The sequence below is a fragment of the Colias eurytheme genome, chromosome 24, assembly GCF_061535395.1.
Source record: "Colias eurytheme isolate Ceu_HAF_F1 chromosome 24, ilColEury1 Martin Lab GWU primary, whole genome shotgun sequence".
In the NCBI taxonomy this organism is placed as follows: domain Eukaryota; kingdom Metazoa; phylum Arthropoda; class Insecta; order Lepidoptera; family Pieridae; genus Colias; species Colias eurytheme.
In genome coordinates this window covers 8,082,454-8,097,050 of record NC_143003.1, presented here as the reverse complement: position 1 = coordinate 8,097,050, position 14,597 = coordinate 8,082,454, and the positions used below count along the sequence as shown (strand labels likewise).

Here is a 14,597-nt window from a genome sequence, read left to right as displayed (position 1 = left end):
GCCACACGCGTTTATGATCTGATGTTCCTTATTCAGATCTTTGTACTGCCTTTCTGCCTTTACAGTCACAAGGCCGTGGGACGACCTTGTAGAAAGGAATTTAGTGATAAGGGAAAGAAATGCTTTTGAAATGGAAAGCCAAACGTGACTTGAGGTGCGTAACGTATTTATAGTGAGGTCGCTTCTACGAGCTTTTACGCTCATGTAAAAAGCACTGTATCTTGAAAATAGTGAAGGTAAAGAATAAAATGTTAACTGTATGGTTGTATCCGTAAAGGGAAGTAAACTTTTTAGGTAATAGATAATTGTATGTAAAACGTGCAACATAAATACAATTGTAACTGTGTAAAACATATGGTTTTTAAATAAATATTTTTTTCATATTCAATTTGATTTTATTACACTGTGTTTTAAATTTTTGACGTTCAACTCTGATGATGCGCGGGATTGATATGCACTTGTAATCATAATAATTATCATTCATGTACTTGATGGCATGAAGGTATGTAAAGGCTAAAGCTCCCTTCTAGTTAAGTTGGTACAGCACTTACGTCCCATTTTACTTTGCATAAATAATAAACATTAACAAATCACTCAAACATTTTAATATAATATCCAACTGATTAATAGTAAATGCATCCACCTGTATACATCACACACACACACACACACACATACACACATGCCATACATTACAGCAGTCACGCTAATTGATACGAATTGCAGTCATGTATTATTCCCGGAGTAAATCATGTGAATACATAATCGTCGGCGCTATCACTCCGCTTCCATTATATTATATTGTAATGTGCTGTTAATATCTGGCAATACAGAAATACTGGGTAATGAGGAGAGCCCTTTTTAGTAAACTATCTGCGTAAGCAACTCATTTTAAACTGAAAAATGGCCGTTTGGCATAGCTATCACAACATCAATAACTTATGAATTGATAGTGAAAAAAAAGAAAGTGTTTACTACAATTTAGTTGCAAAATTTATTTACTAAAGATATGACAATTTACCTATTATTTGTTAAAATATTAATTTGTTACACACTGCAATAAGATAATCCTTCCTCAGAAAAGGTTCTGTCAAGTGATTTTTGGAAATGTAATACAAAAAATAAAATGTTGGTTACTAACTGATTGTAGTCTTAAGTTATCACCTAAATTACCCAATTAAAAATTTTTGAAGTGGGAAATGTTCAGTAGGTATGATAGTAATATACAATACTAATATTATAAAGCTGTAGAGCTTATTTGTTTGTTTGAACGCTCTAATTAGGGCATTTCGTTACCAGCACTCTGAGTGATGACGAGGATATAGAGAGGGAGAGAAGAAATCTATCAGTTAGGGCAAACATGATAATAAGGAGATTTAAAAAATGTAGTAGGAATGTCAAAAAGCTATTGTTCACAACCTACTGTCAGTCATTTTATACAAGTAGCTTATGGGTGAAGCATACACGAAAAACAATGAACACATTTAGAGTACAATATAATAATGCATTCAGGATGTTCATGGGATTGCCACGTTTTTGTAGTGCATCTCATATGTTTGTATTATACAGAGTAGATGATTTTTATGCTATAATAAGGAAAAAAATTTTTTCAATTAGGGATAGAATTAATAAAAATGATAATAGTATTTTAAAAGTTCTCAATAATGTACATAATTTTATCAACAAGAAATGGCTTGTAACTCTTAAATCTAAAAATAAGTATATGTAGTTTTATTAACACTAGAATAAGTACTACTAACAATATATGGGCAATGCTGCCTGATACAAATAAAGAAATAAAAAAATAAAAAAATAAATAATCTCGGGAACTACTGATCCGATTTGAAAAAAGTTTCTATGTTAGATAGCCCATTTATCGAGGAAGGCTGGCTATAATATATCATCTCGCTATGACCAACAAGAGCGAAATATTGAGGGTAAAACCGCGGAGCACAGCTAGTATGTATATAATATTCTGGATATCATATTTTCATACTTAAGTATACGATTTTATATCCACTGAAATTGTTTATGCAGATGTAGTTATTCTTAGGTAGATAGATCTATTTAAACCTCTTACCCAAACTTCGTGTATTTAATTAGATGTATGTTAAATATTTACGTGTACATGAGCATATGAATACATGAAATTAATTCTAACCCATACATAAGTTATTTATGAGAAGCGCTGAGTCCTGAGTTCTCCGCGAATTTACTCTGAGTTAGACAACTTGCTGTTTGCGGACTTTCTTAAAACGTTCCGCTAAATTAGTACAACTTTTGACTTGATCATACACGACTTATTTGAGAAGATTAATATATTCATGCGTTATGAGAGAATTATAAATAACTAATAGGTATAAATATATAATACATGTTTGTATCAAAGGCATGTTGATAAATTAATTTATAGAAGTATACGAGCACTTGCCCATGGGAAAATGAAACGAATTCAATCGTGTCATTCTCTGTCTATAAATGGTGAGTGATCCTATTATAGCTCCTTGCAAAAATGACCCTAAGCATGCTTTTGCATAAAAAGCAGAATGAAATAAATTCAATATTGTGTCCTTGTCATGAAACTTAAAAATTTTGAGTATTTGCTTATGTAATGATGTTCTTATCCTCATATTATAACGTGCAAGAAAAGTGATGTTTAGCTTGAGTTGCAAGCTGTCCAAGTTGCCTAACTTGAAACTTACGCGTTTCTCGCCGAAGAACTGTGTGTTGCTTTAATATTTATGCTGTTGTTATAAGTTACGCTGTGTTTCTGATAGCTTCACCACATAGAGATCCTCATATTATAAACTAGCTTTCCGACCGCGGCTTCGCCCGCGCAATCAAAGAAAAACCCGCATAGTTCCCGTTCACGATTTTATTATATGTATAGATGAGAGAGTTTCTACACATCTACACATTGTACGAATTCCATATAAAAATCGTGTACAAATATTAAATCAGATCGCATAAAGTTAACAAAGTGAAAACATTTGCGTTATAACTTATAACAGTAAACGAAACAAAATTTTGTGAATGTACACTTTAGTATAATTTGAAAAGGAAAATGTTAAAAAAATATTGCTTTAAAATTTCAAACGTTCGAGATCAAGCTGGTCTGAAGAAAATATCTTATCAAAAGAAGTGTTCATTAAATAAAAAGGTTACTTTGAGAAGGGTGTAATTCCTCATTCTCTTTTATCTTTAAATATTTTTAACTTGATTACAATCTTACTGGCTTCGAAAAATATTTATTATTCACTGAAGACCAAAAGGGTAATTAATTACCATCTAGCCTTTGAAAAAGAGCATCTGTAATAGTATTAGAGTACAAGTTGAGTCGGGCTCGTTTAACGAACACGGGAAAACTAAATCTCAACCATTCAACAGAAATTACATTGATTTCTGTGTTATCTAAATGCAGCAGCAATATGCAGATATATAGGTATTGGAAAAATTACAGTTTTTATTTGATATTACGAGTGATTTATGAACAGTTTTATAATAATGAATTGAATTTTTAAATTTATCATGGTTCGAGAAATCGTAGAAAATTTAGATAACATAGGAACTCAACCGACAAAACAATTTTTCTTTACATTTAGAAATTGTTCATATTCTTCTCCATAGAAACGCAATTTTTCACTTCCGCTGATTTTAAAATAATGCTATACTCAGTACTCTTCGGGAAATTTTAAAAATTTCCACATTCTGCGAGAGCTTGCTATAAATATGGATTTGTCGCATATTTCACGGAAACGCGACATCTTACGGCGGCGACTGTAAATTATTATAAGCATCTATTTTACTGCTGTGGGCATTCAGCATTGAGCATACATCGCGAATGAAGACATTGCTCTACACACTACAGACTGTGGTCTCTATACTAGTAACTAGAGCTGGACAGTGGACACGCTAGTTTTGGCATTTAAGGAATCACGAGACTTTTAGTGTGTTCTCATTGGTCACGTTAATTTATATTGAAAAAAGATTAAAAATATGTGTCTTGAAATTATTAAGAATTATTAACATGTACTTATATGAAAAATGATTTCTATAAACATATTTTTTTTGTAGGTACTCGATCAGCTTACAGTTATTTAAATCTATTAATTCTCAAGCCAAAATCCATCAAAGTTTTCTTATTTATAATTCTACGGATTATTCAATAGACATATTATATGATGCTTTTCGGTTTAAAACTGGTTCATCAACAGTTGTTTATTCTGCGGTTTCCCAACAAGTAGGAACTGTGGTTTGTTTGTGAGTTACAACTATTACCCCCAGTCAAGTATAACTCGTAGTTAGATAGTTAACGCAAACGCAGGTTAACGAGTTAAACCAAGCTGGAACTTGATTTGGACTGAGGTGGTTAACTTAACTGAAACATAAACACTGCAGTTAGTTTCGTGAGAACTGTTTTTACGAGCTGTCCCAATTTAGCTTTGATCTAAGATCTCTCTACCTACTTTAAACTTAAAGTTCTAAACCAGGCAGACTGACAGAGTATTACCACAGTATTACAATGTGGTATTACGTGATTATCTTCCAAAAATTCGACATTTTGTTTGAAGACGTAAAAAATTAAAAAAAATTGAGGAAAAAATTCGAATTAATGTGACTGTAAACATGTGCTGATACAATTACATACTTTTAAAACTGATTTATGTAGGTGCCCCGCAGTTTTACCCACACTGCTCCGCTCCTATTGGTCTTAGCGTAATGATATATAGCTTATAGCCTTCCTCGATAAATGGGCTATCTAACCCCGAAAGAATTTTTCAAATCAGACCAGTGTTCCTAAGATTAGCGCGTTCAAACAAACAAACTCTTTAGCTTTATAATATCATACTATAAAAAAATAGTATCAGATTGGTTTTGATAACTGCCAAAAGCAATTGTGTCACAGGATTAAAAAGTTTCATAAAATAGGAAACATGATTTTGGCGCGGGGCGCCCGGGCGGCCAAATTTTAGTGGTTTTACATCTCCTTCAGAAAGTGTTAAAATTGCGATCCTATTTGTGTGAAAAAAAAAATATTCTTGAAATCTTTAAATTGGATCTCCGCCGTTTTATTTCAATTATATGTTTATAGTTTGACCTGACTACTATGTCAAATTATAATTGTTATTTGTTAAGTAATATTCTGATATCAGACAGACAGATTGGCTCGTTAAAATTAAAGTTGTAGTTATTTGTTAGTATTCATAATTACTTAACCAGGCATTAATATTGCCTGGCGAGTTCAATATTGACATCCATTTTAAATTTATAACAAAATGGAAATTGGATTTAAATAAAATCATATTGTGAAAATTGAGAGACGCGTCAAAACGTCGTATTAGTTATATTTTTAATTTTTTATACGTTCCTATTACCTAATAATTATTATTACCTAATATTACCTAATAATTAATCGCTTAAATTTACCAAAAAATTTAAATAACGACGTGTTTCTTTTCGCCCAAATAGCTTAACAATATATTTCAAAATATTTACTCGTTTCAGAGCTGAATATTTAAATTGTCATTTGATTACTTACCTACGCCTTATTTACTTACTTTTGTCTTATTTTTTTTAAATAATAAATTAAAGGGAAGTAAGAAAAAAAAACCATGACCTATTTTCGAAATTTAATAACAAATTGTTCTAAGGAAATATGACCTCATGTAACCATTCATCGGAATCTATTTCATCGCACTCAGTCACTTTGCTCTTTGTAGCCAGACCATCCTGCGCCATCATATGTATCTTATCGAGAATATTCTCCAGCGCTTCGTCCTCTTCTATCACTTTCTGTTCCATCACAGCTAAATTAGATTCCATTTCGAGCCAACTTTTATTTGAAACTCTTTTTAAAGCCTCCGGTACGACATCTTTCCAATCGTTGGTGGTCGCAACCCTTAATTGCTTAAATTCAGTCCAAAATTGTTGGAAATAATACAGATAGTTCATCTGTCGCGGCAATCTTATAACCTTGTGTCCGTACGTGGATAAGGTGATGTCAAATTTACGCACGTCGGTTTGGGCGTGACGTTTGGAGCGCTGCACCAGCTGAAGCAGCTGCGCGCTGTGCATGTCGCTGGTGTGCGGCACGTCGTGGTGCTGCAGCCACGCCTGCATCTCCTCCTTGCTGCTGTGCACGTTCGGAACTACGAGGAAAGGTTTCTCGTGATACGATCTCTCCGGAATCACTATCACGCTAGCCGGCGGTATTTCGTATATTACTTTTTCCAGAATAAAATTTTCCGTCGGAACTTTTATTTCCTCAGATAGATCTTTTGTAAGAGGCATGCATGCAGAATTCAAAAGTCCTAAAGTGGGCGACACGGCCGCATAGCAATATAAATTTTCAGCGCGTTCTTCAGAGGTAGAGCACTCGTTCGCTCTGAATATCGTATCATCGATATAAACGAAATGCGATTTGTTCTTCCTCATTTCTATAATTTTATCTAAATACATTCTCCGTTCGTATCGTTTCCTCGGATCTTCCATAACGATACTTTTCGAAGTTCCCTTTACGCGTTTCCAAATATAACCGTTTCTTTCCAACAACTGGGCTAAAGAATCTAGATTGTATGAATGGCCGAAGTGTTCTTCTAAACAGCCTAACATGATCTCAACGGTAGGAATGCGGTGGAGATGCACGTAGTGGTGAATGAGGATGTGGCGCAGGATCAACTCGTCGCGATGGTCCTCGTACATGTGCAGGCGCCGCCGGTCGTGGTCGCGGTACCAGTCGTCGAAGGTCCTGACGTGCTTGAAGCCATTGACGAACAGCTCACAGACCTCGAGGGGCTCGCCTGTCATGGTGTGCATCAGATTAGAAGCGTCTGTTTCTATTGGAGCATCATTATCTTTTGCTCTTTTTTTTCCATATTTAGCTGCCGCCGATAATAAGTTTTCGGTAATCTTGAATATTTTTTCATAGTCCCGGTTTGAGCCTACTCTTGGACTTGATAGAACAATCTTTGTGAAATCGTTCATTTTCTGTAATAAAATATAGGTTTTAGGTGTTAATATTCAATAAGTATGACTACAAAGATGGTATTGTTACATGAAAGTTTTATTAGGTAGGTACTTATTTAATTGTTTTAACAAAATATAACTGTATAAGTATTTAAAAAAGAAACAACGAAACGCAATAAATTAAAGCTGCATGCCAATACGATTCAACTGAGAAAAGTCTATGATCTATATTATATTCTGTCAATTTCATGACGATTTTCTTGGAAATCCTTTTTTACATTTCAATAACAGTTAATTTTATTTTGCCTTAACTCATACACCATTAAACCATTAAGGCCCGATTTTTCAATCCTTGGTTAAAACTTATCCGTCGAATAAAGTATTACACGATAATATTAAAATGTCACCATAAGGGCCGATTTTTCAATGCCCAGATAAACAGCTAGATAGACTTTATTCTTCAGTTAACAAAATATTCAATTTTTCAATAGACGAATAGGACTTATCTTTCGAATAACTACGTTATTTGAGGAATAAATCTATTTGCCGCTCCAACGGCCAGATAGCGCGCTATTCGACAGTTAGGCGTTTGAGTTGACAACTGACGCGTCAAATTTGGGATATTTTCGTATGTCATAACATAGAGCGTAGAATTATTAACAATTAAACCTCTTTCTATATAATTATTATCAATTAAAATCATATTTAAATTGATGTTTTTGATAGTACTGATGACCGGGTCGTTTTCAAAATAATTGTACATTACTACAAAATGTTTGTCCCCCTAAAAAATCTTCGAAAAAAATATGGTTACGACTGAAATAAATCATTGTTAACGTTTTACAGACTAAACTTAAGCATACTGCATATCATTTCTGATGAAAAGCAATGAATTGCGATTCAAATTCTTACATAAATTTAATGTGAAAATAAAGTAACAAAAAAAGCTCCATACATTTTTTTATTGTCCCCTATGTGGACGACAATGAAAACCAATATTTTTATCAGAATTTTTGTATGAAACTTCCTATTTTTTTGTATCATAATTAAAAAGCAATGTTTGAAGTGTTATATCTGATAGATTAAACTATTTAAATTACCTTAAATAAACGAAGAATGACATATTATAAAATGTCCCTATCAATCGTTACAATTTCGTGACACTGATTTATTGACATAATTAACCAACTTCTTGTATCACAAAGAAGAGGAATCTAACTCTAATCATTGGCAAAACTGGTCATGTCACGAAAAGTAAGGTCACATTAACGCGCCGCCATTTTGTTCGTCGTCCAGACATGGAAGAAGTCCTGTAGTGTGCTGTGCAAAAAATTTAGTTACATTTTCCTAACGACGTATTCTCAACAAAAGTAAGTAAATTTTGAAGAATTCACCTACCGCAATTGTAATATACTTAAATTATGACTAGAGTAATAGATTACACTTTCAATCTAATGGTAAATGTGATTATGTTTTGTGTAAAAGTATTTCTTAGGTTATTTTTTACATGTTACTGACGAACAATTTCTTGACATTTACTGACGTCAGTAAATTGTAGACGGTAAAGCTGTGGTCTCATGTGTAAAGTATGAAAATAAGATATTAAAATGTGTGTTAAATTAATGTAACGAATAAAAATAAAGGAGAAAAACAATAAATCTCTCAAGATTACTTTTTTGTAACTACAGGCCATACTTTTTTAAACCATGATGTAGGGTTAGTAAAGTCGGGCTTAGGGACTTGACTTTTCCTGGGATCTGATAACTTTTTTATAGTGAAAGCGGATCAGTGAGTCTTGGCCTCCAATTTTACAAGTGGTTTCTGATGGGATAACGCTTGCCTTATTGCATTTAGTGTTGATCGCTTTTCCACCCACACAAGTGATGCTTACTTTTGTTTTTATTTTTATTCAAAATACATATATCCAACAGCTTTTTTTAGTTTCAGAATGCCGCTAACCGGTGCCGAACGGCAAAAAAATACATTGAAAAACTAAAAAGCAAAACCCTGAAAAATATGAAAAGAAAAGGAAAAAACACCTCGAGAAAGTGAAACAAAGACAAAGAAAAATATCAGATCTTAATGACAGTGAAAAAGAAGCTCGAAGACAAAAATGGAAAGAAGCTAATGATAGAAGAAAATAAAAGGAAAACCAAACAGAGAATTATAAAAATTGATTGTTTCTTGATTATTTTGTAACTAAAAATATATTTTTTTTAACTAGTGACTTCTTACTTTTTTATATGTAATATTACCTTATTCTGAATACAGCCTTACTTTTACAACTTCCTGACATTTCCTAACGAAACAGTTTACTGACAATTTCGTGACGTACAAATATTTTGAAAATGACCCGACCATGCCATTGAAAATTTGCCGAACGCTGCCTTTAGGTAGGTATGTCGTTTCCATCGTAAAATATATAAATTGAAACACAAATTTAACCAAACTCTTTACTCGAATCAAAACAACAATCAACAATCATAGAAGACGAGCAATACAAGACAAACTTAAAATGCACTTCTGACGTGAGTCATAATGACGGTTGTTGACAAATTGCAAGAGTTGACTCTATCCCGCTCTAACCTGACTAATTTAATATGTTTGTTTCGCCACTTCGAGAGCAGAGCTGCCAATATGGAAATATTTGGTCAGATAGTTATTCATCAAATAAATCACGATTGAAAAATAGGCGAGCCGTTATGAGTTAGATAAATAATTGAATAAATCTATTCGAGGGGTAGTTATTAGTCTGTTTATCTCGGGATTGAAAAATCGGCCCTTAAACTGTCAAATCCGGACAATTAAAATGCATTTTTGAAATGTTAGTTTAATAAGTTATCCGAAGAATAAGTTTTAACCAACGATTGAAAAATCAGCCCTAAATAAAAACATTATTATTCCTTAAGTAAGGTTAATGATTAAAAAGTAAAAAGTTTATAATACTTATTATATTTTAATTAACACATTTGACGTTACAAGATGGCACCGAATCGATCCTACCCTTAGTTCCATCGCATATAATATAGTTACTGTATTTCTACAACGAACTCTACAATACAGACAATACCTAAACTAAATTACGAATAAATTCACTTACTTACACCGCTGCTTTAAACAAAAAATGCACAACACATAAAATATAAGTTCCTTCTAGTTTTAATTTGCTTATTTAAACACAGATTAAGTGTTAAAATGACGTTATAAATCAAAATTCAACCGTCACCCATAACACATCACACGATACTCGACAATATTGACAAACGCCGGCATTCGGCAGACAAGCGCGGGGCGCGGGGCGCGGACAGGCGAGTAGTGACGTCATCGTTAAGGTGTGAACACATTGAGTATTCGTTTTCACTGATACCTTCTAAATTCTAATACGTAATAGCTATACATTTAAAAATATTAAACCAACAATATGATAATTTAAAAACATCAGTTTCCGAACTTATTGCATGTAGCGTCTTAGTAGTTTCTTTATTAAAGGTGTGTATAAAGGAGCTTTCACTTAGCTTCAAATGTGTTATTGCGATAGTCGGATATAGATATAAAACTAAATTACAAAGTAACATTGCAAATAAAAATAAATATGATTTTAACATAAGCATGTGCACACGCAAATAATTAAGTAGATATGTAATTAATATTATAATGATAAATCCACTACTTGTCCTTTTTAAAATAAATAATAAAATATTTAATACAACATAATATTATGATTTATGATTAACAAAAAGGCCATAACAAAATGTAAAGAGCACACTGAACTTAATAATTATGTTAAATTAAAAAAAATGTTGTGTGGTTTTATGAAACCACGGTAAAAGTGAAACTTAGGCACAAAATTATCGTATTTGTACGATAATTATCGTACGGTTCGACCACAGACATGTATCAAGATTCGACCGTCACGCGACATGCGCTACACAGACCAAAAAGTTTGAGACGATGTAATAAAAGTTTCACTTTAATAACCATTAACCAGGTCTCAGTGTACAAGCAACCTTACGCCTCCCTCCCGTCTCGCCGCGTCCGCGTCCCCGCACCGTCGCCACCCGCCAGCTACACCGCGACCGCTCGTGTACAACTGACGGAACTTTTTAAGATGCGCGCCATCTAGCGGACAACGTGTGTATTATTACAATGAAATCATTAGGTAATCATAGAATATTATGTACTTCCGTTTGATGGGATTGGAAATAATTAATAAAAATATTAATAAGTTGTGCTAAATTTCAATATGATAAAGATATGAAGATGTAACAGCTAATATTATTTATTGTATATTAAAAAAAATATGTACAGTAAAATTAATTATTAAGAGGAAATATTTTTTTTGAACTCAAAAACTACTCTGTGGGTTCTAAAAAATGTTGTGTGGTTTTATGAAACCACGGTAAAAGTGAAACTGTTCGAACGGTTCCGAACACTGCTTTGTGTAGCGCATGTCGCGTGACGGTCGGCACACGACATGCGCTACACAGACCAAAAAGTTTGAGACGATGTAATAAAAGTTTCACTTTAAAATTAAATTTAGGTCTTAATCTTATTGAAACACAAGGATGGCGGTTCAAAGACTAAAGACTTTTTTATTCATATTAAACCACAGAGCAGATACAGATACAACAAAATACAGATTATAAATGTACTAGATATTTTGATATTAATTCTAACATCTCCACTTATCAAAATAATCTAAACATTCTGCAGAAAACTTATTAAACTATAAAAAAAAAACTTTTATTTATTACATAGTCTGCTATTAAACAATGCTTTGAATACCTAGTTTCTTAATAAAATAATTATGTTTTATTCTATTTAATCCCTTTGTTAGAAGGTCCGCTGGCATTTCACTTGTTGGAATGTAAACTATCTTAATGAGATTACCAGCAACAGCCTCTCTGACAAAATGATGCCGCACATCAATGTGCTTTGTTCTTTTATGAAACAATGGGTTCTCAGTCAACTTCTGAGCGCCTTGGTTATCGTTATATAATGTGATGACATAGTCAAAACCATTTACAATTTCAGAAAACAAGTTTTTTAAATAAATCGCCTCTTTACAGGCTTCTGCTATCGCCATATATTCTGCCTCAGTACTTGATAAGGCTACAGTACATTGTTTTTTACATTCATATGATATAACAGTTCCAGAGAATTTAAAGTAAAAACCTGTATAGGATTTCCTATCTAGAGTGTTTGAGGCCCAATCTGCATCAACAAAACCTTCCAATCTACAATTATCTTAGCTAAACATAAGCCCATATGATTTAGTTTTACATAAATACCTTAGGATACGTTTTGCATGCTTCCAATGTGTATAGGAATAACAATTATTGAATTGGCTCAAATAGCTCACACTGTAGGAAATGTCTGGACGAGTTAAAACACTTAAGTACATCAGGCTGCCTATTAGTTGTTGATATGGATATTGTTTACAAATTTCTACACTTTTTTCTAATTTTAGGTTACCTTCAATGGGAGTATCAACAACTTTACAATTTGTCATATTAAACTTACTTAAAATATGATCTACAAATTTTTCTTGATCTAAGGAAATACAGCCATTTTCATACATTTTTACTCTCATACCTAAACACTGTTTTACTTGCCCCAGGTCCTTAATTTTAAATTTTGACATTAGATTAGTTTTTAATTCCTTAACCATATTACTACTGTTTGAAAAAATGAAAAAATCATCTACAAAAATTGCTACTATAACCTGCTCCTTTTTACATTTTTTCGTATACAAACATGGTTCTAACTTAGATTTAACAAAATTTAACTTTAATAAACAATCATTTATTCTGTCGTTCCATGCCCTGGCTGATTGTTTAAGACCATAAATTGCTCGATTGAGTTTGAGAATACAATTTTCTTTACAATCCAAATTGGGTGGAGCTTGCATGTATACATTTTCATGTAAATAACCATTTAGGAATGCTGTTATTACATCTAAGTGAGTAATTTGAAAGTTAAGTTTAACACTTAAAGCGAATAAGAGTCTTAATGTAGAGTAACGAAGCACTGGTGAGTATGTTTCATAATAGTCCACACCCTCTCTTTGGGTGAAACCTTTCGCAACTAGTCTTGCTCTATAGCGCACACTATTATCACTTTTATACTTTCTTTTGAACACCCACTTACACTGCACTATTCTATCAGCTTCACTCCTGTCTACAAATGTCCATGCTTTATTATCGTCAAAAGACTGCAACTCTTCCTTCATAGCCTTGCACCATTCTTCCTTTTCTGGACCGGACATCGCTTCTTCATATGTAAGACTGTCATCATGCATATCCAAACATTCTGTAACACATGCATTACTGTACCCATACCTCACTGTTGGCTTTCTCTCACGCTGGCTCCTTCTTTCAGAGTTCGCTCGATCGTTCGATCTTTCTGCTTCAAAAGTTTCCTCATTTGACAGGCTGTCGCAGAATTCTTCTGAAGTTGATGAATCCAAGGTATGATCTGGTACGTACGTGGTATCCATTGGATCTACAATGGTCTCTAGACTGGTTGTTGAGCTACTGTTGTCATCTATTTCACTCTGGCTATCTTCTTCTTCCTTTTTCTCTTCTACCAAAGCATCTACGGTGTCCTGCTTTCTACTAGTCTCCATTATGATAACATCTCTGCTGGTCGTTATATTCTTCGTCCTCGGGTTATATAACCTATATCCTTTGGTATTTTCTGCAAATCCGAGAAGAATATATTTCTCAGCTTTCTTGTCCCATTTTGTTCTATTTATTTTGGGAACATGAACCATTGCAGGGCTTCCAAACACTCTGATATGGTCAAGATTTGGTTTTCTTCCACACCATAGCTCGTATGGAGTTTTTTGCAAACCGGAGGCTAATGTTCTATTTCGCAAATATACAGCAGTGTTGACTGCCTCTGCCCAAAATTTCTTTTCCATCTTTGCATCAAATAGAAGACATCGAGCTCTTTCTACTACGGTCCTATTTAACCGCTCACATAACCCGTTCTGTTCTGGTGTATGAGGGTTAGTTTTTTGATGCACTATTCCTTCTTTATCCAAGAAACTTTCAAACTCTGTGGAACAAAACTCCCCACCATTGTCAGTTCTTAGTATCTTAATGCTTTTCTGTGTCTGTTTCTCTACTAAAGCTTTGTAAACCTTGAAGTACTTAAAGGCTTCATTTTTCGCTTTTAGAAAATATACAAAGGCCATTCTGCTGTAGTCATCTACAAAAAGGAGAAAATACCTTGACTTTCCTTCTGAAATTGTCTCCATTGGACCGCACACATCTGCGTGCACCACCTCCAACACACTGTCACATCTGGAACCACTGTGTGTAAATGGCAATCTCGTAAACTTCCCTTCACAACATGTGATACACTGGGACTTGTCAATTTCAGCCTTTTCTGGGAAAGAGACCCCCTCCACAGCGCCATTTTTCATACTGTTCAAATCCTTACTGTTTATATGGCCTAAACGCCTGTGCCATAACATGCTGGTTGCTGTTTCTGCTTTTCCTGCTAACAGACAATCCTGTTTTGTGTCTAATCTGTACACTCCATTCACGAGACGCGCTATTGCAACAACCACTTTGTTGTGATTTAATATTTTGCAAATATCTCCTTGGAAAATAACTAGATTT

At 33.6% G+C, this 14,597-nt stretch overlaps 1 protein-coding gene across 2 annotated transcripts; it reads right to left on the bottom strand.

Annotated features, from left to right (window-relative positions):
• Positions 1–5,613: 5,613 nt before the first annotated feature.
• LOC149898062 (uncharacterized) lies at positions 5,614–10,230 on the bottom strand. Of its 2 annotated transcripts, none has more exons than XM_090115860.1 (2): positions 10,067–10,230; positions 5,614–6,987 (listed from the first exon to the last, which is right to left on the bottom strand). In XM_090115860.1, the coding sequence occupies exon 2, from the start codon at positions 6,982–6,984 to the stop codon at positions 5,647–5,649; it is 1,338 nt and encodes a 445-aa protein (XP_089971986.1). In that variant the 5' UTR covers positions 6,985–6,987; positions 10,067–10,230; the 3' UTR covers positions 5,614–5,646. The 2 variants fall into 2 exon arrangements, with proteins under 2 accessions (XP_089971986.1, XP_089971987.1); XM_090115861.1 differs by having other exon boundaries at positions 10,071–10,230.
• Between the last annotated feature and the right edge of the window lie 4,367 nt (positions 10,231–14,597).